The sequence below is a fragment of the Musca domestica genome, unplaced genomic scaffold (assembly GCF_030504385.1).
Source record: "Musca domestica strain aabys unplaced genomic scaffold, Musca_domestica.polishedcontigs.V.1.1 6, whole genome shotgun sequence".
Taxonomy (NCBI): Eukaryota; Metazoa; Arthropoda; class Insecta; order Diptera; family Muscidae; genus Musca; species Musca domestica.
The window spans coordinates 1,285,615-1,309,028 of record NW_026712363.1 but is presented as its reverse complement, the minus strand read 5'-3'; the positions used below and the strand labels follow the sequence as shown (position 1 = coordinate 1,309,028).

At 33.7% G+C, this 23,414-nt stretch overlaps 1 protein-coding gene across 6 annotated transcripts in view; it reads left to right on the top strand.

Annotated features, from left to right (window-relative positions):
- LOC101900172 (fat-like cadherin-related tumor suppressor homolog) overlaps window positions 1-23,414 on the top strand; it is a 466,944-nt gene that overhangs the window by 32,419 nt on the left and 411,111 nt on the right. For all 6 annotated transcript variants that reach the window (XM_059129200.1, XM_059129194.1, XM_059129199.1 and 3 more), the window contains 3 exons: window positions 7,174-9,757; window positions 9,821-9,927; window positions 9,987-10,194. In XM_059129200.1, coding sequence (XP_058985183.1) covers window positions 7,174-9,757; window positions 9,821-9,927; window positions 9,987-10,194 — 2,899 coding nt within the window. The remainder of the gene's footprint in view (window positions 1-7,173; window positions 9,758-9,820; window positions 9,928-9,986; window positions 10,195-23,414) is intronic.

The following is a 23,414-nucleotide window of genomic DNA, read 5'->3' as shown; positions in this document are numbered from 1 at the left end:
TCCCACGAATTATGGCCTTCGAACGGCCAATGAAACCGTCACACACTGCCCGAATGTTGCTCTGCGGTATGTTAGCCCATTCCCGGCGAAGCGCTTGATTGAAGTGATCGACACTTTGCTATTTTTAGTGCCAACCTTGCTTTCCAAAAAGCTCCAAACACAATAGTCCAACGGATTGGTATCCTGAGATTTTGGTGGCCATTGTGCGCTGAATATTAAGCAAGATACCTCATTTTGTAACCATTCTTGGGAGGCGCGTGCTGAGTGCGATGGTGCTGAGTCCATTTGGAACGTCCGAGGTCTGCGGCCAAAATACACCCCTTCGGCATTTATTCTGATGCAACGGTTAATTCGAGCGGAGAGCGACCATCGGCTGTTATGGCGGCCCACATCATCACCATGGCCGGCGCTTGAGCTCTTGTGGCCAACCGAAGGTGCACATTTTCACTTGACCTCTTTGGCAAGAAAACACGATCATTTTGTTTGTTTACAAACTGCTAGATAGCGAATGTTTTCTCATCGGAGAAAACCAAATTCGGTAGTTCACCACTTTCGGCCAAGCGAAGCAACTCTTTAGCCCTTTTGAGTCTATTTTCTTTCTGTTGCGGTGTAAGATCTTGCACTTTTTGGAATTTCAATGGTTTTACCCCGAGCTAATTTTTTCAATATTTGTCGAATGAAATATTACGATATGTTCAGCTCACGAGCCATTTTTCGGCCACTGCGACGCGGGTTTCGATCAAGTCGCTTCTTTACTTTTCGAACCATTTCTGCTGATGTTGCTGTTTTCTTCCGTCTGGAGATTAATTCGGGAAAGCATTCTATCGCTCTGAAATTTTGCTCAGACATTCATATTACCTCTAATATGTTTGGCATTAAAAATGGGACATAACGGTCCACGTTTCGGTGAGGCCCCCATATAGCGTTACTTCCTGATTTTTGGTATTTTGAAGGTTTCGACCACAATTTCAAACCCAATCATGAGTTTCTTGACATTTTGAAATCACTGCCTGCTAAATTTTGTGAAGTTAAATCCACTATTAGTATTGACCATATATAACGGCACTTCCAAATTTTAGGTATTTTGGAAATTTCTCCCTGCAAAACGTATAATGTATGTTAATGATTTGCTGAGTTGTATTAATGGTAGGAACTGTATGTCGTTTGCATTTGCTGATGACATTCAAATTTTGTTTAAAGGAGAATATGTGTTTATGGATGTGTTGCAGTCGTCAATTGATTTTAATATTAATATGTTGGTAACTTGGTTGTCCTGTAATGGTCTCTCAATAAATACTCAAAAATCTAAAGTTATGTTTTTTGGGAACTTGCAAGAGGATTCAATTAGAGTTTCCATTTATAGGACGCCTATAAATGTTGTAAGCTCGATGAAATGTCTTGGTTTGTTTCTTGATTCTGGTTTGGTGTTTGATGTGCATGTGAATTCTTTAGTGTCCAAAGTTAACTTTATTTTAAAGAAGTTGTACTGCTTGGACATAGTTTTGCCTAAGAAGATTAGAATTCAGTTGGTACATGCATTAATAATGCCTCACTTTTTATATTGTATTGAGATTTTTGGGGGTAGCTACGGTTTTGTTTTTCGTAAGTTAAAACTATTGTTTCATAGAGTAATGCGATATGTTTTTTGTGTCAAACGTCGTGATCATATATCTCCTTCTGTGAAAGAGTTTCTTGGTTGTTCGTTTGAGTGTTTTGTGAATTTAAGGTCAATGTTGTTCTTCTACAAACATTTTAAATTGAGGACATCTTCTACTCTTTTGGACCTTTTTAAGTTTTCGAGATCTGTAAGGAACCTGCAAATTGTTATACCACGCTTGACTCCTCTGTTGGAAAAATCCTTCTATGTAAGAATTGCTCGCATTTTCAACAATCTGCCACCTAATCTTAAGACATTCAATTCTTCCCTAAAATGTTATAGGCGTAAATTATATGCTCATTTCAATATTGTTTAAAATATATAGTTTTCTTGTGTTAATTTGTTTTTTTCCTTGCATAGTTGATTTATCTAAATCTTCAATGAATTGTGATTTTTGCTAATCTTTTTTTTTTTTTTTTTTTTTTTGTTATTTTTTTAATGTTATTTTTAAGATTAAGGATGTTATGAATAGTTTTGAGTAGTCATGTATAGGAGTTCTTGGAACCATCAATCAATTGTTAATTTTATTCATTTTTTGTTAATTTGTTTTAGTGTTTAATTTTAAGTAATTCTTTTAGGATTAAGGATATTATAATAATTTTAGAGTAGTCATGTATAGAAGTTTTTTGAACCGTCCATGGCCCTGTTGGCTAGGTTTCTGTACTAATTGAAAATAAATAAATAAAATAAATAAAATAATGGCATTTCCTAATATTAATTAGGAAATGTTTTTTACAAACTTATTATTTTGTATTTTGATTCTCAATGAATGGAAGGAAAGATTACAAAAATTGTCTATAAAAAACCAAAATTTGAGTAAAGCCAGAAAAATAATTTATCCTTTGTAAAACCTTCTAAAATCTGAAGACAAAACGACTACATCTTTTTATGAAAAAGGAATAATTATAAAAAATATGTATTGGCTGGCAATTAAGATTTGTTCACATTTAAATGCTGGAGTGATTTAACGATAGCCACTTACGGTTTTCCAGCCAAATATAAAGAAATCACACTATCATGCTTCAATTCCATCACGAATAACTTTTTTTTTCTGGAAAATTCTCACCAAAATGCTTTTGTACGCTTGTAAACAATATAATCAGCTGTCACTGAAATAATTTTAACAGCTCAATAGTGCATCTATCATAGTTTTTATACATTTCAGCATTTTCCATGCAGTTTACTTTCCAACGCCAACCCCACTTACCATTTTCATCTCAGTAATTTGTTAAGATACGTAAATGTAGGATCATCAAAATATCTGCAGGTATCGTTTTACTGGGGCTCTAAAATAAAATGGACCTCTATAGACAATATTCTGCCACCGGAGCTAGAATCTATTACGAACTACAAATACAAGATTTTAGAAAATTTCTTTAGAAAATGTGGCTTAAATCGCCCAGTATTTCGACGATTTAATACTCGAAGGTACCGTTATATGGATGCTGTAGTAAAACGTGGACCTTCACAGACTATGTTCACCCACAAGAGGTAAAATCTGTTATAAAATACGAATATCAAATTGGGAACAATTCCGTTGAAAAAATTGTTCAAAAATCATTAAAATATTGAATATAGAGAGGTACTAATTCCGTTTAAAATATTACTAAAATTATTAAGATGCCGAATATCGGAAGTAACGAGCGAAAAAACGAAACGAATAACGTACCGCTCACACGAAGTCACAAACTTTTATTTTTATACCCTACACCACAAAGTGGTCAGGGTATTATGTCTTTGTGCATTTGTTTGTAACAAAAGGAAACGAGATAGACCCATAGTTCCTTTTGATGATCTGCATAGAATCACATTCTGAGTCGATTTATGCATGTCCGTCCGTCCGTCTGTCTGTCCATGTATTTTTGTAAACAAAGTACAGATCGCATTTATCGCCCTATCCAGATGAAATTTTGCACAGATCATTTGTTTGGCCCAAGGACGAATCCTATTGAAATTGGAGATAATCGGTAAAAATTTAGATATAGCTCCCATATATATCTTCGTCCAATTTGCCTTTAATTGTGCACCAAACGTGTAATATCAGCCCGAATAGTATGGAATTTTACGCATACAACCAAATTAGGACTTAAAATAAATATGCCAAAATCGGTTCAGATATAGCTATAGCTCCCATATATATTGTTCATCCCATTTGTTATTTTTGGCCTCCGCTGCCGTAATATGCACTCTGTAACAACAATATTTGGGGAAATATAGCAAATACAGCTCAGAAATACATTTGCTCAATTTTATGGAGATCGATTAAGATTTGGATATTGCTCCCATATATAACTTCGTCCGATTTACCTTTTATTGTGCACCAAACGTCTAATATTTGTCCAAATGGGATGGAATTTGGCACTTACGACCGAATTGAGTCCAGAAGCAAGTATGTCAAATTTGGTGAAGATCGGTTCAGATAGCTCCCATATATATTGTTCATCCGATTTTTTATATTTGTTACCCACAACAGTAATATGCACTCCGTAACAACGATATTCAGGGAAATATATCAAATACAGCTCAGAAATACCTTTGCCATATTTTACCGAGATCGGTTCAGATTTGGATATAGCTCCCACATATATCTTTATCCGATTTCAAATTAATTGTGCACCAAATGGTCAATACAAATCCGAATTTAAAAGATACAAATTCTTCGGCATGTTTAGTCCTTTGAACTTTAAATTATAATTATAATCATAGCGTGTATGTTTGAATTCTCCCATAAAAACTTTTAATTGTTATGTGCAGCTCTACTAAATTAGCAAAGTGGTGTAGGGTATCATAAAGTCGGCCCGCCCGACTTTAAGACTTTCTTTACTGGGTTTTCAATCGTTTTGTACTTCAAACAAAACAAAACAAAACCACAAACTTTTCGATGTCAGACGTACACAAACATTACGCTTGCCTTAAAGAATTTTGGCTGCGTGTTGCCGAACTGTATCGTTTGAACGAATCACTAGGAAACGTTTCCAAACGTTTGCGGTGCCAAACGATTTTTTTCCACTGTATGCATACTCTATATATATAAAAATCAATTGTTGTTTGTTGGTAATGGAATCAGTTGAAAACGGCTGGACCGATTTGCATAATTTTTTGTACAAACGTTCGTCATACCCGAGTTAGGTTTAAAAAAAAAATATTGACCACGCCTACTTTTACGATCACTATTTTGATTTATCTAAAATCTTTATATTAGCCAGATAATGAAGATATCGATTTGAAAATTATTACACGAGACACTGTTGACGTTGGGGCTGAGGAACTGACCACACATACTTCTAATCTATTTATATAATAACCAATTGTTGTTCGTTGGTAATTGAATCAGTGGAGAACGGCTGGAACGATTGGTATATTTTTTTAATGTTCGTCCTACCACGAGTTACGTTTTTATGCAAAGAAAAAGTGACCACGCCCAATTTGACGTCCATTTTTCGATTTACCTAAAATCCTATTTGCCAAAATAATGAAGATATCTGCTCCACAGTTAGTATACAACGTAATCTTGACTCTCACTCCAAGCCTAGGTATCTGTGTGGGTCAGAGGAGCTGCCCACACCCACTTTTTAAGATCTATGTGTAAAAATTTTAAAAAAGCATAGTAAAACTTCAGTTGAGGATAACTGGACCGACTTAACTCATATTATCTTTTGGTTATTTGTAATTACACTGAAAACGTTTTCAAAAAAGAAAATTTTGAGAAAAGTCTCTAGAAAATTTGCAGAACTGTATTAACTGTTCTATTTGGATATGGAATTTTGTGTAGAATTGTTTCAGAATGCGTTTTGGAATTGAAAATTTTTATTGAAAAAACCCGAGAAATGTTGCCTATTTTGTGTACATGCCGTTATATGGTTGCCATAATAAAATGTTCAATTTTGATTAAAAAATACTTCTCGAAGCATCAAAACATTTAAAAGCTCAACGCGCTTTTAAACAGTTATTGCCGGTATTGATTTCACAATACTCAAAACATTAAATGTCAAATTAGAGTTCATTCGGTAGAAATTGTAACAAAAACATGCCATAATTTAATCGACAAAGATTTCTACTTTTTTAACATAATTTATGGGGTCCCTAACTTTTATAAACCGATGCACCTTATTTATAATAGTTAAATTAAAGTCATATTTCCAGGATTTCTATTTAGAAATTGCTATCGGAAACTTCATAAAATTGACTACATATGAAAATAATCCATCCAATGCAAAATTCATTGGGACTGCAATCAGTGAACTACCGAATATGAAGAGGCAATGTAATATGCGTACTGTTCAAAATAGTGGAGCGAATTGAAAATTTAGTAAGAAAAAGATTCATATCATCGGAAAATCCTTCCGAACACTTAAACGAACCCGTAACCTTAACTTATAGGTAACGTCAAACGGGGACTATGTGCTATCATCAGTAATTACACTGCGCCCTAGACAATCATGAGGCTGGGCAATTTTTCGGTTGGTAGATAAAAATCCAAAAAGGGGGGTTCCCGGGTCAAACTTTTTTAGGGTCCATTTTATATAACTTAAACATACACAAAGGGCCTCAAATATTTTCCTCTATACTACGCAAAATTTAAGATAGAGTTTTAAATTTGATGCAGTCCTATGGGTTACATAAAGAATCATTTGTAGAAAATATGTTTCATGTTGGTCTGCATTGTGATATAGCCCTTTTTTAATTCCTTAAATGTTGGTTATTTGAGATTTTAGAAAGAACAAAACATTATTTCAAATAATTATAAGTATAGGACCAAGCTTTGGTACAACCCTTATATGAAGGCATCCACTTATTTCAACTATTTCCAGGGTCTTGGTCATATTCTAGGTCACCTCAATGTTTTGGAGTACCGCCCATATAAAGGTTCCTCCTGATTTCACCTATTTCGAGGGTTTTGATTATATTTTCGAATCGATTTGGCTTAAAATGTGTGTTAGGATAATATAGGGTAGAGAACCATCTTACATGGGACTATTACAAACAGTTGATGTATAATGAATGTGCTATATTATTTGGGATTCCAACTCTCAAATTAAAACCTCTGGCTGGAAAAAGGATCAGGTTTTTTGAAACACTATGAATCGCACGGTACGTGGCATATACCGACATTTTTGAACTGCATATTTATTTCTCTTTAGTCGAGTCATCATTTATACCAAAAATTGTGCCACTTATGTCAGCCAGATGTGTGAATTATTATGCTTTAAAAACTATGCGTTAAAGACTAAAACTACTGACCGGCAACTCGGTCTGGGCCAGCTAGTGAATTAATAAAAAGGAATGAATTTAACATAATATTAATTTGTACATTATTTGCAATCAGTTAATATACAGGGAAACGTTTTTAAGGGGTTTGTACTGTTTCGTTTCCTATGTTGCATCATCCAGCAGAGTATATTTCAGTTTTGTTTTTGTTTCCACTCATCTACGCAAACAGTACAAAATAAAAAAATATATAAATTATACAATTATAAATTATATTATAACCAATATCACTGCTGTTTTGCTTACAGACTAACCTTCATTCGCCAGATGTATACGTCACGACTGTTTCCAGTATTGTTATCCATGAAACTACTGATGCCAACAGGAATATTTATGGAATAATTCGGGTTTCAGATAAAGATAGTGGCAGGCACGGTGACATAAACGATGTCTCCATTGTTAATGGCGATGCAGACGGAATATTTGAAATAACCCAAGCAAAAACGCGAGAGGAATATTATATTCAATTGAAGAAACTTGTTGTACTAGCAAACACAACTAACACCTTTAATATAACGATAAGGGTGGAAGACAACGGGATTCCGAAAAGACATACGTCTAAAAATGTACTTTTTACAATATATACTGATAAACAAAATGCTCCAGTCTTCACGAAACCGTTATATGAAGTATCCATTCCAGAAACAGCTCCTATTAATATGCCTGTTATTCGTTTAAAGGTAAGCGATCCCAGCTTCGGAAAAAATGCATTGGTTTTTCTTGAAGTTGTTGGAGGAAATGAAGGTGGAGAATTTAAAATAAATCCGGACACTGGCATGCTTTATACTCAAAAGTATTTGGATGCTGAAAAAACTGCCTTTTACACGCTTACTGTCTCTGCCATCGATCAAGCAAATTTAGGAGTTCGAAAACAATCATCAGCGAAAGTAAAAATTAATGTACTGGATGTAAATGACAATGATCCAATTTTTGAGCAGAAAAATATAACAGTTTATATAAATGAGAATGAAAAGGCAGGAACTTACGTAACGAAAGTTCTTGCAAGGGACAAAGATAGCGGAGAAAATTCATATATTTCGTATAGTATTACGAATCTCTATGATATGCCCTTCGACATCGATCATTTTAGCGGAGTTATACGAACAACAACTTTAATTGATTTTGAGGTAATGAGACGATCATACCAGTTAAAAGTCAGAGCATCGGATTGGGGACTTCCTTACCGAAGGCAGACTGAAATGGAGGTTTTTGTTAACATAAATGATATAAATGACAACAGACCTCAATTTGAACGTGTCGACTGTCTTGGAAAAGTTTTTCGACAGGCTCCTATAGGCACCGATATATTCACATTATCAGCAATAGATTTTGATGTTGGCGATTATATAACGTATCGTCTAATTTCTGGTAACGAAGATGGCTGTTTTAATATGGATTCAATTACTGGCGTTATAACAATTGGATGTGATCTTAATGACATTCCAGTCTCTCATCGTTACATTAACGTATCTGCAACGGACGGAACACACTTTTCGGACGAGATGATGATCAAAATAGACCTCTTAAGGATCGAACATTCGGATGCATTAAAGAATGGTTATAGTAGTTTCGAGTGTCATGAAACAGGAGTGGCAAAAAAGTTGGCTGATATATTAGCTGCTTCGGAAAAAAACAATATGAAAACCAATAACGAAATAGAAAGTAACGGGTACTTTACGCTTACAAACAGATATGGACAAAATGTACACAAACCAGAATTTATTGATTTTCCATTAACATTGAATGTAAACGAAAGTCTTCCCTTAGGAGAAACGATTACGCGGTTTAGAGCGAAGGACCGAGACTTGGGATATAATGGAAAATTAGTGTTCGGTATTTCCGATGGCGACTTTGAATCAGTTTTTAGAGTGGACCCCGACAGTGGAGAACTTCAACTAATTGGATACTTGGATCGAGAGCGCCAGGAAGATTATGTTTTGAATATAACAGTGCGCGATCTTGGGCAACCTCCCAAGAGTGATTCAAAAATGTTAAGCGTGAATATTTTAGACGTCAATGACAACCCACCAATATTCCAAAAGCCTATTATTAGACTTCATCTGCCTGAAAATACTAAAAACGAGAGCCAAGTATTCTGTCTAAATGCCACGGATGCCGATGCAACTGTTAATGCCCAGATTTCCTATGGAATAAAGTCTGACACGAGGAATTTTGCTATAAATTCCACTACAGGTTGTTTATTTTTAATAAACTTGCTTGATCGGGAAAAGCAAAATGAGTATGAACTACAAATCTTTGCCAAGGATGGAGGTGTTCCGTCTCTTTCGGCGGAAGCACTTGTTTCCATAATTGTTGACGATGTTAACGACAATGCTCCTGTATTTGGGATCCAGGAAATAATTTTCAAAGTCCGTGAAGATCTTCCTAGAGGTACAGTGGTAGCTAAAGTAGAAGCAAATGATTTCGATATAGGTATAAATTCGGAAATACTTTTTTCGATTAAAGATGACACGACAAATTCATCTACTTTCAAAATTGATAAATACAGCGGGATTATAATGACACAGAATTACTTAGATTATGAAAAACAACAAATTTATAACCTCGTAGTTACTGCAGTAGATTGTGGAACGCCATCGTTATCCTCTGATATGCCAGTTGTTATAGAAATAATTGATGTAAATGAAAATCGATATGCTCCAGAATTCGATGACTACGTATATATAGGGAAAATTAAAGAAAATGAGCCAAAAGGTTCAATTGTACGCAGTGTAACAGCTAAGGACCTTGACACCAAAGGTCCAGAATCCGACATATCTTATTATATTCGAGGTGGAGATGGAATGGGAATTTTTTCAATAACCGACAAAGGTATAACCAAACATATTCTAAATGTTTCACTGTGACTAATGTATTCTTTGCCAATATTTAAAGGATCAATTCGTACACTTTCTCACTTGGATGCAGAAAGTAAAAATTTTTACTGGCTCACTGTATGCGCCCAGGATCAAGCTGTAGTGCCATTATTCAGTTGTACACAGGTATTTATGAATTAGGAATTTATCAAAAAATAAATATTAATATACCATTTATTCCATAGGTGTTTATTGAAGTAGAGGACGTAAATGACAATGTTCCCTTAACATCTCAGCCAGTTTACTATCCGCATATATTTGAAGGAAGTAACGCACACACGCTCATAATAAGACTGAACGCAACTGATGATGATATTAACAAATTAACCAAAATATCTTATAAGATTGTTTCAGGGAATCCTGAAGGTTTCTTCGAAATCAACAAAGAAACAGGTAAAAAGTAAACCAATGATTTAAAAGAGAGTTATATATAACGACTTATATATGATAAAATTTGTTACCATGCATTGAGCAGCCAAATCCAAGGTTGATTCAAAGTTTTTTTTTTATGAAAGAACCGCTATTATAGATTTGTATTTTTTTGTCGCATTATGCGTTCAATTAATATCTTACCTTGAACAGAGCTTAAATAATTGCTTCAATTCCAAAACACATAAAAATGTTTCGGCTTACTTTGAAGAGTAATATTCATTGTTTTTATTTATTTAATTTTACGGGCTGTTGATGTATGTTGAAAAAAAACAAGCTTTTTTTATTTTTACTCAAATCTAATAAATATATAAATAAATCACATTTCCTTCAAAAAAAGCCTGCTGCTGTGCTAATCATTTACTTATCTATATCAGAGATGGGCATAATGCGCTGTATTTTTAGTGCACTAATAATTTCACTATCACTGTTCATTTAGTGGTAGTGCAATTTTTAATTCCACTACCACTAAAGGGTTAGTGGTAGTGAAAAATAAATTGCACTACCACTAACCCTTTAGTGATATTTGAAAAATAATTGCACTACCACTAAATTTTAGTGGTAGTGAAATTTTAATAGCACTACCACTAAATTTAGTGGTGTTTAAAAAAACTTGCACTAAATTAGTGGTATTTCATAAAAATAGCACTGAATTAGTGCTATTTAGAAAAGTAATCAAATTTTATAAATATGTACAATTTATTCTGGATTGTTGCCCCTACTCACTTCAATAAACTTCATTATAGCTGGTATAATACTTATATACATAGTGTTTTTTTTTTTGGTTTCGCTAAAATTTAGTGGTAGTGCAATTTTTTTTTTGAAAAATCGCTAAATTTAGTGGTAGTGCTATTAAAATTTCACTACCACTAAAATTTAGCTGTAGTGCAATTTTTTTTAAATATCAGTAAAGGGTTAGTGGTAGTGCGATTTATTTTTCACTACCACTAACCCTTTAGTGGTAGTGGAATTAAAAATTGCACTACCACTAATTATTTAATTCTTAGTGCACTAAAAATTTAGTGCAATATGCCCAACCCTGATCTATATATATAAAAATCAATTGTTGTTCTTTGGTAATGGAATCAGTTGAGAACGGCTGGACCGATTTCCATATTTTTTTGTACAAACGTTCGTCATACCCGAGTTAGGTTTGTAAAGAAAAAAATATTGACCACGCCTACTTTTACGCTCACTATTTTGATTTATCTAAAATCTTTATATTAGCCAGATAATGAAGATATCGATTTGAAAATTATTACACGAGACACTGTTGACGTTGGGGCTGAGGAACTGACCACGCATACTTCTAAGCTATATATATATATAATAACCAATTGTTGTTCGTTATTAATTTTATCAGTATAAAACGGCTGGAACATCTACCACGAGTTAGGTTTATATGCAAAGAAAAAGTGACCACGCCCAATTTTACGTCCATTTTTCGATTTACCTAAAATCCTATTTGCCAAAATAATGAAGATATCTGCTCCACAGTTAGTATACAACGTAATCTTGACTCTTACTCCAAGCCTAGGTATCTGTGTGGGTCAGAGGAGCTGCCCACACCCACGTTTTTCGATCTATATGTAAAAATTTAAAAAAAAAGCTTAGTAAGACTTCAGTTGAGGATACCTGGCCCGATTTAACTCATATTTTCTTTCGGATATTTGTAATTACACTGAAAATGTTTTCAAGAAAGAAAATTTTGAGGAAAGTCTCTAGAAAATTTGCAGAACTGTATTAACTGTTCTATTTGGATATGGAATTTTGTGTAGAATTGTTTCAGAATGCGTTTTGGAATTGAAAATTCTTATTGAAAAAACCCGAGAAATTTTGCCTATTTTGTGTACATGCCGTTATATGGTTGCCATAAAAAAATGTTCAATTTTGATTAAAAAATACTTCTCGAAGCATCAAAACATTCAAAAGCTCCGATGACACCTTATTTATAATAGTTAAATTAAAGTCATATTTCCAGGATTTCTATTTAGAAATTACTATCGATCCTGAAGTCGGAAACTTCAAAAAATTGACTAGATATGAAAATAATCCATCCAATGCAAAATTCATTGGGACTGCAATCAGTGAACTACCGAATATGAAGAGGCAATGTAATATGCGTACTGTACAAAATAGTGGAGCGAATTGAAAATTCAGTAAGAAGAAGATTCATATCATCGGAAAATCCTTCCGAACACTTAAACGAACCCGTAACCTTAACTTATAGGTAACGTCAAACGGGGACTATGTGCTATCATCAGTAATTACACTGCGCCCTAGACAATCATGAGGCTGGGCAATTTTTCGATTGGTAGATAAAAATCCAAAAATGGGAGTTCCCGGGTCAAACTTTTTAGGGTCCATTTTATATAACTTAAACATACACAAAGGGCCTCAAATATTTTCCTCTATACTACGCAAAATTTAAGATAGAGTTTTAAATTTGATGCAGACCTATGGGTTACATAAAGAATCATTTGTACAAAATATGTTTCATGTTGGTCAGCATTGTGATATAGCCCTTTTTTAATTCCTTAAATGTTGGTTATTTGAGATTTTAGAAAGAACAAAACATTCTTTCAAATAATTATAAGTATAGGACCAAGCTTTGGTATAACCCTCATATGAAGGCATCCGCTAATTTCAACTATTTCTACGGTTTTGGTCACATTCTAGGTCACCTCAATGTTTTGGAGTAGCGCCCATATAAAGGTTCCTCCTGATTTTACCTATTTCGAGGATTTTGATTATATTTTCGAATCGATTTGGCTTAAAATGTGTGTTAGGATAATATGGGGGTAGAGAACCATCTTACATGGGACTATTATAAACTGTTGATGTATACTGTTTAATAAATGTGCTATATTATTTGGGATTCCAACTCTCAAATTAAAACCTCTGGCTGGAAAAAAGGATCAGGTTTTTTGAAACACTGTGAATCGCTCAGTACGTGAACCTATATTGACATTTTTGGATTGCATATTTATTTCTCTTTAGTCGAGTCATAATTTATACTAAAAATTGTGCCACTTATGTCAGCCAGATGTGTGAATTATTATGCTTTAAAAACTATGCGTTAAAGACTAAAACTACAGACCAGCAACGGTCTGGGCCAGGTAGTAATTCATAAAAAACACAGTTAACAGTCAACACTTGCTGTATTTTGACTTTTACTCAAATCTAAAAGAAACAGTGTGATATCGTAATGCCGTAGTATTTATATATTTATATTTACGCTTAATCCCATTATTGTTGTTTTTATAAAAACATCGTTTGTTTATTAGTGGAGAAAGATTTTTTTAATATTCCCAACGCCAATAATTTCCCACCCCTGCCATACAATTATCTAAATAAAATCTATTGACAATTCAAAAACAAAATTATATTAGACTAGCTGACCCGGACCGCGTTGCTGGCCCGTAGTATTAGGGTATAATGAAATTTTTTAAGAACCTAATATTAGATGTAAAGTTAAGCTTTTTTTCTTTGAAAAAGACCTAAACTTTGATATAAACGTTGGCTTACAACCATTTTATAAGAATACAGAAAGATGTATAAACTTTTGGGAAGATTGATATGTCAACATTTAAGTCTGTTAAGATAAATTCCGAATTTAACTAGCGAAGACACAAACCACGAAATTAACATAGAAAATAACAGCGCTCTGTTAACGTTAATAGAGCCAAACGAATATAGCTTTTTCTTAAAAATATTAATTTATATTAATTTTTTATATAAAAAGGCCAAATAATAGCCATATCTACACATCATAAATTATTGTTACAAAAACTGCAAAGTTACAAAGTAACACATCGTATTTGGCAGGACATACTTTCAACCCACAACGCCTTCCAGGATCTTTCTTCCGGGTCAACATACATATCAATGGAAAGCACTATCCATTGACATCATAAAAAGTTTAGAATTTTCGGATAGTTTCCGAGGTATTTGACCATTTCTGGTGAAATCCTTTGAACAGGATAATTCCATTGGCCAATACGCTTTCCAGGATCTTTCTTCCGGGTCAACATGCATATCAATGGAATGCTTATGAAGAGCACTATCCATTGACATCATAAAAAGTTTAGAATTTTCGGATAGTTTCCGAGGTATTTGACCATTTCTGGTGAAATACTTTGAACAATAGACGTCGCCACCGGGAATCGAACTCCTAACCCATCACGCTCCAGCAGTAGCTCTTAACCAACTCGACCATTACTCTACGGCAACATCGCGTTCTAAATTCGTTCTCTGAATCAAACAATGTATAATTAAATAGAAAAAAACTTGGTTTGTTGTTTACTCTGAAACTTAAAAAAGCATCGATTCAATCCTTCAATAGCGAGTTACATACATATGTATGTATTATGTTATGATGGTGCACACATTTATATGTATAGTTTAATTCTTACTAGTTAATTAAAAATCTATCAAGTTTATTATGTGAAATGTGTACACATTGGCCAGCTTCAAAGTTGATGCCGATTTCGCTCAGGTAATCACGCTATCTTTCGAACTATTTTTTTAAGTTCGTAATGAGTATGCGTATGCGGAAATTTTTCTTTGCAGGTCCACGTTCGTTCTAAATGATGGAGGGTTTAAAAGTTGGGCCGGCCGAACTTAGCTACTTTTTTATTGTTTTATTTCAAATTTGTTAACAATATTATAAAACATCCCGAAAAAACCTTTTTATACTCCCTTAGAAACTTTCACAAAACAGCTAAGAATAAAATTATTGTCCCAGATCGGTATGTTATTTTGGGAACTTTTTTTATTTATTTATTTTATTTTTTTTTTTTCAAAAAACATTACCCTCTGATTCACTTTTCATTTAAACCCACGTTGACCAGCAAAATCTGACTGAATGTACAGTTTGCAATGGAATACTTTTCAAAAGATTCGACCAGAAATTACCATATACCTCTGAGTCTATCCAAACTTTCTACATATTTTATGATGTCAACATATATATCAATGTATGTTGGACCGTAAGAAAGATCCTGGAAGGCATACAGTCTAGTGAAATTATATGTATTTAAAATAATTTCTCCTGAACTGGCTACTTAACATTAAACATTCGTGGTATGTTATTAACATAGGAATGACTATATTTGTGCATAACTCAAGCTGTCTTTGCGCCAAATGTATTTTTTGCTGTTTTATTGAGAGAGAGCTATAACTGTTGTGATTTCATGCAAAATGTTTACATATTGCGAATAAAGTAGCATCCACTCGGTTAGTGCGGTAGGCTAACCGTCAAGCTGGTGTGTCGTGGTTCTTTTCGCTGACTGGGCCCCGGGTTCGATTCCCGGTCAACGCATTATATATATATATATATATATATATATATATATATATATATATATATATATACACAACATTTTACAGGTTTTTTTTCAAAAATAAGTAGATTTGTATATGTTTTCCTATACGACACCAAACAGAGGTTGTAATGTTATGCAGTTTTATTTTAATTTTAAAAGTATTTTATTCAAAAATGTAATTTCTAAAATTGGGTTTGACAGTTCATTGTTCCAGTAGCTGAGTCGACGCGATTTCCTATATTCTTCTATTATGCTTTTAACTGTAGTCAATTTACAAATCTGCCGGTTTTCGTGGTTAACCCTTATCGATGTTTTCTTTATTGTGTGGTTTATTGTTGTATTCTTTCCAACACAGTTGTTTAAGGTGCACAATATTTATGATGAATGAAGGAATCCTTGCATGTACACTTGTATATATGTTTTCAATTTTTTTTATACCCTCCACCATAATATGGAGGGTATATTAAGTTTGCCATTCCGTTCGTAAAAACTCTAAATATACATTCTAGACCCCACAAAGTATATATATTCTTGATCAGCATACAATTCTAAGTTGATTTAGAGATATTCGTAGGTCTCTGGAAATCACTTTAGCTTCCGAACGAAATGAAGTAGGCTAATAAAATTTTGCTCAAATCAATATTATGTCTGCAGGACTTTTGGTATCGAAAATGTGCCATGTACGTCCACGTTTTGGTTTTTTTATTATTGTTTAATTTATTGAATCTTTCATATATTTAATGATAATAACAATAAGGTTTCATATCTTATATACTAATATATTTTTTATAGGGAGGTTGTCAATACAATCACCCCATATTTATACCCTACCACACTATGTGTTGGGGGTATTATAAGTTTGATTGGGCCAGAATTTATGTAACACCTCGAAATATTGGTTTCCCATATAGGAAAGTATATATGGATCTTCCTAGCTCGCCGAGCTGAGTCGATCTAGCTATGTATGTCCGTCCGTCCGTCTGTCCGTCTGTCCATGTTAATTTGTAATCACGCTACAGGTCGCAATTATGGCCCGATCTTCACGAAATTTTGCACGAAGGTGGGGTTAAGGTCAGAATAAAAGCCTATTTCTTTTGGAGATGATCGCCAAATGTTTAGGGGTTGAAATGGACCAAATACTGAAAAAATGTCGGATTTTGCAGTAGCTATACAGGTCGCAATTATAGACCAATCGACGCGGAATTTCGTATGTAGCTAGAGTTTAGGGCGGGGAAGAAGCCTACCAATTTGGGTGGTCATCGGATAATATTTAGCGGGTAAAATAGACCATATATTTTTTGTTGAAAAAATTCAAAATTTTTCATTAAAGCGCGAATATTTTAAATCCCGGCGAAATCACAAAGCCATGACAAGGTTACTTCTGATCTCTACATTGATGTTAAGATCAAACAAAACGGACATATAGCAAAATATGTGCGATATTTATGTCTATCAAAGAAGATATGCTTGAAAGATCTCTTATATGTCGAGAACGGCTGAACTGATTTCGACAGTTCTCATTAATTCAGAATGGCCTCTTGGCAGGAAAGAAACAACGTCTAAAAAATCGCATAAAAATATCTCTCTAAAGATGAAAATATTGATTTTGTAACATTTTTTCATATTTTTTCCATTTTGTCATATTTTTGGCATATTTTCATTTTGAATTAAACATTTGGTAATATTTCTACAGCTAACAAAACTAAGTAATTAGGATATCAGGATATCATATACAGATCGCATTTATGGCCCGATCCTTACGAAATTTTGCATGGGGATCAGATGAGGGCTCTTTTTGGAGATGATCGCCATATATTTAGGGGTTGAAATGGACCTAAAAACTGCAAAAATGTCAGCAGGTCGTAATTATCTCCCGATCCTCACGCACATTTGAATGGGGGTTACCGCGCATTGAAAAAGCCAAGCAGTTTCGGATGGCCATCCAAAAATATTCAATGTGTGAAATAGTTTGGCAACTTTTGTAGACAAAATACGAAAATGTCCACTCCAGTGACTTTTTGGAGAATTCACAAATACAGAAAAGACGCACTTCTGACTATTTCGTTAACGCTGATTTCGTTGAAGAATATAGTCAAATGTCTGTATCTCATATATAGCATTTTCAGATTAAATTAAACCTTTTGCAATTCAAATGAATCTTTTTGCAGCGGGAATGAAACCTTTTGCAGTGGAATTGAAACCTTTTGCAGTGGAAATGAAACCTTTTGCAGTGGGAATGAAACCTTTTGCAACCGAAATGAAACCTTTTGCAACCGAAATGAAACCGTTTGCAACCGAAATGAAACTTTTTGCAAATCAAATGAAACTTTTAAATTTATAGAAGGAAAAATAACAAAACATTTATATTTTTAGTAGTTTTTAAATTAAATCAATTAATTATAACTAATATATTGACAAAGAGGATTTTTTATTGATTATAAATATCTACATTTATTTATATTATTTCTTAAATTTTCAATTATTGTAATAAAAAATGGTTCTTTATTGATTTGGTATAAAATGCTTCCATATTATTAAATTCCAAATGCTTAACGGTAAAAAGAGAAATTTAAACAAATTTTGGCCTTTATAGGTATGGCCAGGACTGAAATGTGAAATTAAGCTTTACCACAATTTTTTATAGTTATAGTATACTATTAATCTTTCCTAATAAGGGATTCCCGCTTCGCAGCTTTATTGATTATGGAGATAAAGCAGTCGTGATTTCAATAGACAGATAAGTGGAAATCATTAAATCAACTATGATCATGATTGTATATACTTTATGGGGTCTACGACGAATATTTAGAGGTGTTACAAACCGAATGGCAAATTTAATATATTCTCCTTTCCATGGAGAAGATTATAAAAAGGTATCTAATTCGGGTCCTTTGAAAAAAATACCTTGAAAAACTTTTTTCAATCTTTCTGCATCTACACTTGTGTTTTATGGAAGCTTAAGAAAAAAATTTATAAAAACATAGTTATTAATAATCAATAAAAATTCCTCTTTAACTATATATTAGTTATAATTAGTTAATTTAATTTAAAAACTACTAAAAATAAAAATGTTTTGTTATTTTTCCTTCTATAAATTTAAAAGTTTCATTTGATTTGCAAAAAGTTTCATTTCGGTTGCAAACGGTTTCATTTCGGTTGCAAAAGGTTTCATTTCGGTTGCAAAAGGTTTCATTCCCACTGCAAAAGGTTTCATTTCCACTGCAAAAGGTTTCAATTCCACTGCAAAAGGTTTCATTCCCGCTGCAAAAAGATTCATTTGAATTGCAAAAGGTTTCATTTAATCTGAAAATGCTATAGATGCGTTTCAGTCAAAAACTAATAATAAATGTTAATCTTTTGCCACTTCTGAGAGACTATGGGTCTTTGGGAAATATTGGTTCCAGATCTAGGAAGACCATTTAAGTGCAACATCTACCAATAAATTGGAAATGAGCAAATTAGTTTAAGTTGCTATTATTCGAAAATTAGAGAACGGAACCTGATGGTTTTCTTTTATTATTTGTCACAATATCTTGTGGAATTCTTTCGAGTATCTCGCCTATATAAACTGTATCGTTTATTATAGTGTTGTAGGGTATTCAACGGTCGGCCCCGCTCGACTGTAGCCTTTGCTTACTTGTTTTTTCATGCTTTAATTATTAATTATTCATAATTTTTTTTATGATATAGATATGTGTTATTTTGTGGGCTTGTGGATACAGATATATACGTGAATTAATTGAGTAGGTAATTAAGATTAGTTTAGATACAGTTATATTTAAGTGAATCGCGGATTACAGAAATAGTCTTACAGAAATAGTCTAATCATCCCGCGGACTACATAGTATAGTCTTATCGATTTCTTCACTAATCTTCCCGCGGACTACAGTAATAGTCTTTTCGATTTCTTCACAGAAGCAGCTTCCAATTTAGCATACTACTACCTGTAGAAGTATAACAGTGGGCGACGTTCAATTGGCCAGACAAGAGCTGAAAATAATGAGAGAGTAAGACAAAAAATAAGCTATATGATAAAAAGAGTGTCACGTCTGCGCAGTCTATCGTGTCCTCCGAATAGTAGAAGTTGGCGGACCAAGCTATTTGGGTGCTCGGATAGTTTGTTTAAGTACTTTCGGCAAAGCTTCTTTATTTCTTCTTCAACAGTAAGTATATTTAGGTCTTTGTGGATGTTTGCGTTCCTTATGTACCATGGTGCACCTGTAATAGATCGAAGAATATTCGACTGTCTTCTTTGTAGTTTACTTACGTTAGAGGCACTAGCTGTGCCCCAGATCTGTATGCCATACGTCCAAATTGGCTTTATTACAATCTTATATAATAGGACTTTGTATTCTAATTTAATAGAAGAACGTATACCAATTAACCACTCAAGATTGGCCTTTTTAGTTTAATTTGCGTGATTTTTGCATCGATGTGTTGCTTCCATGTAAGTCTTCGGTCCAGGTGTATTCCGAGATATTTTACGGTATCTTTCTGTGGAACTTGAGTATTAAAGATTTTTATCGTGGGGCAAAGCTCACGTCTTAGAGCAAAAGTAACGTGTATGCACTTGTTTGCATTTACCGATATTCTCCATTTTGTCAGCCAATTTTCGAGAAGATATACATGGTATTGTAGTTCTTCCGACGCAATCAGAGGATCCTTGTGTATGCTAATGAAAGCAGTATCATCAGCAAACGTTGAGGTTAGAGTTTCATTGGTTGTGGGCATATCGGCAGTAAATAACACGTACAGAATTGGTCCTAAGATACTACCCTGTGGGACGCCAGCCAATATTTTCTCGAATTTGAAAGTATGTCTTTCGATTTAACAACAAACGTACGATTTGACAAATAACTACAAATAAGTTTATGAGTGTTTTTAGGTAGAGTTTCACACATTTTGTATAGAATTCCAAGATGCCAGACTCTGTAAAACGCTTGGGAAATGTCTATAAATAACGCGGAGCAGTATTCCTTCCTTTCGAATGCCATTCTAATGTTTGTGACTATGCGGTGCACTTGCTCAATAGTACTGTGGTTCTTACGGAAGCCGAATTGGTGATCGGGGATAATATTGCTACTTGTAATATGGGGAGTTAACTTCATTAGTAATGTTGTTTCGAACAGCTTTGAGAGTATAGATAGAAGACTGATGGGTCTATACGATTTTACTTTTTTCAAGTTTTTTGTGGCTTTCTTCTCAAATTTTTTTTGTGGCTTCCCATAAGCTGTAGTCAGTTCTCTCTGTGGAATTCACGTTATTTAGGAATATTTTTAGGTTTCGCTCCTCATTTAATCTGAGTGCTTGTTGTAAGAGTTTTTCACATTCTTTTAGTTTTTCCCGAAACCTAGGTGAGCGGTGCTTCTGCCATTCTCTTCTGGCCTTCCTTTTAGCAGACACGAGTTTTCGAATGGTCGATGGATTGTAGGAATTATTTTCTAGTTTAGAACATTTAGTGGGAGTGGCAATATTGACAGCAGTGTTGACTATCGAAGTAAATATTTTAACTGCATTGTCGTTTTGGTATAGCCCACATATAAAGGTACCCCCCAATATTCGGTATTTTGGTGAGTTAAGCGATATTATTCACCAAAAATATTTAAAATTAGGTATTTGATGTTCATAATAGATAGCACAGTCAATGACAGAAAATTGTTAGTGCAGGTCCTCGTCTTCATATGGCCTCCATATAACGGCACCTCCCGATATTCGGTATTTTAATGATTTTAGCGACATTGTTCACTGGAATTGTTTCAAATTTAGTATTTGAAGTTCGTAATTGATATTACAGTCAATGACAGAAAATTATCTGTGCAGGTTCACGTCTTCGTATGGTCCCCCATATAACGGCACCTTCCGATATTCGGTATTTTGATGATTTTAGCTACATTATTCACTGAAATTGTTTCAAAATTGGCATTAGATGTTCGTAGCGGATACTACAGCCTATGGCGGAAAATTGTCTGTGCAGGTCCACGTTTTGGTATAGCCTCCATATAATGGTACCTCCATATCTTTGGCATTTTAATGATTTTAGCGATATTATTCACCGGAATTGTTTCAAATTTGGTATTTGAAGTTCGTAATGGATGCAAAAAACAAACGAAAATTTGAGTCAAATCGGCCAAGCAGTTCTCAGCAGATGTATTACTATACTTTTTCAAACTTTATACATGTAGCTTTAAATAAGTATGTATGGCCCTAAACAGAGGGAGAGTCAATAGAACGTCATATACTAACTACGAAACTGATATCTTCATTATTTTGGCAAATATTAAGATTTTAAGATTTTCTTTACATAAAAACCTAACTCGGGGTAGGACGAACATTTAAATATATATATATATATATATATATATATATATATATATATATATATATATATATATATATATATATATATATATATATATATGTGTCGAGCCGTTCTCAACTGATTCAATTACAAACAAACAACAATTGATTTGTTTTATAGATTAAAGAGTAGGCTTGGTCAGTTCCAAGTAAGTACTTAGTATTGCATGAAAGGCCAACAGTATGTCGTGTAATAATTTTCAAACCGATATCTTCATAATTTTGGCAAATATAAGCATTTTAGATAAATCGAAATGGTGGGCGTGAAAGTAGGCGTAGTCAATATTTTTTTCTTTAAAAACCTAACTCGGGTTATGACGAACGTTTGTACAAAAAATTATGCAAATCGGCCCAGCAGTTCTGAACTGATTCCATTACCAACGAACAACAATTGATTTTTATATATATATAGATTTTATTCTATCTATATCCACACCAATATCTACATTAGAATATAAACAATTGAAAACAACACTCATTTTACTGACATGGTCACCCATCGCATAGTTTGAGCGATGTAGGGTTAGGTTCTATGATGCGCGGTTGCTTAGCAACCGCTCCACTCGGAGACCTGCTGGTCCATTGTGATCATCCTGATAGAGTGAAAATAAAGAAATAAAGAGAGAAGGAAAAGGCTTATGTTAGAAGGATGTTGTTACGAGCGAGTCAGTACTGTAAACATGATCAACCATTTATAAACGACAATCTAGAATACATGGCATGTTCTACTTTTTACTTGGCTAGCTCTGCCGTGGCGAGTTCACTGTATCCCCGGGTTATCGCTTTGTAACATAGGAGTTTTTCATAATAAATCAAAACCACATCAATAAACAAAGAACAAAAAACACATAAAGTTGGCCTGGGAAAACTAACATCATCAACTCATTTGTGACTGCTGTAGTTGTCACATGGAGTGCATTTTTCTTCGCCCTAAAAGTACGCACGTGGTAACGTACACACTTACCATTTTACCGTTGCCTCAAAATACCGTTACACCGCGCAGCACATGGTCCAACTACTCTCTCCCCAAAATAATATTAGCTTAGATGTTCATTTTTAATTATACAAAAAATTTATTATTACTAATAGTATTACTTATATAATACATTCATACTTAATACCTACTTACGAACTAATTCTTAAAACTAAATCTGCCATTAGAGTTGTTGTTGATGACTGATGATTGTCAACCTGATTGTTGCTGTTATTTGCTGATTTTCCTCTTTGTTGGTTTTGCATTTGGTTGATATATTTTTAAACTGTTGTAATTGATGTTGTTTTTAGTTATTTTATTCTCGTAACGATTTTAGTTTTTCATTTGTAGTTTAGTAAGATTCATTATTATAATTAAATTATTATTAAAGGGTTTTTTTATTTCGGTCATTATTATGTAAGACTTTTAAATTAATTCATTGTGGTTTCATGTTGTTATTTGAAGTGGGTTGATTATTTGTAATTGCTTGTCTTTTTTTTATTATGTCAGGATTGGTTTCAAACTTG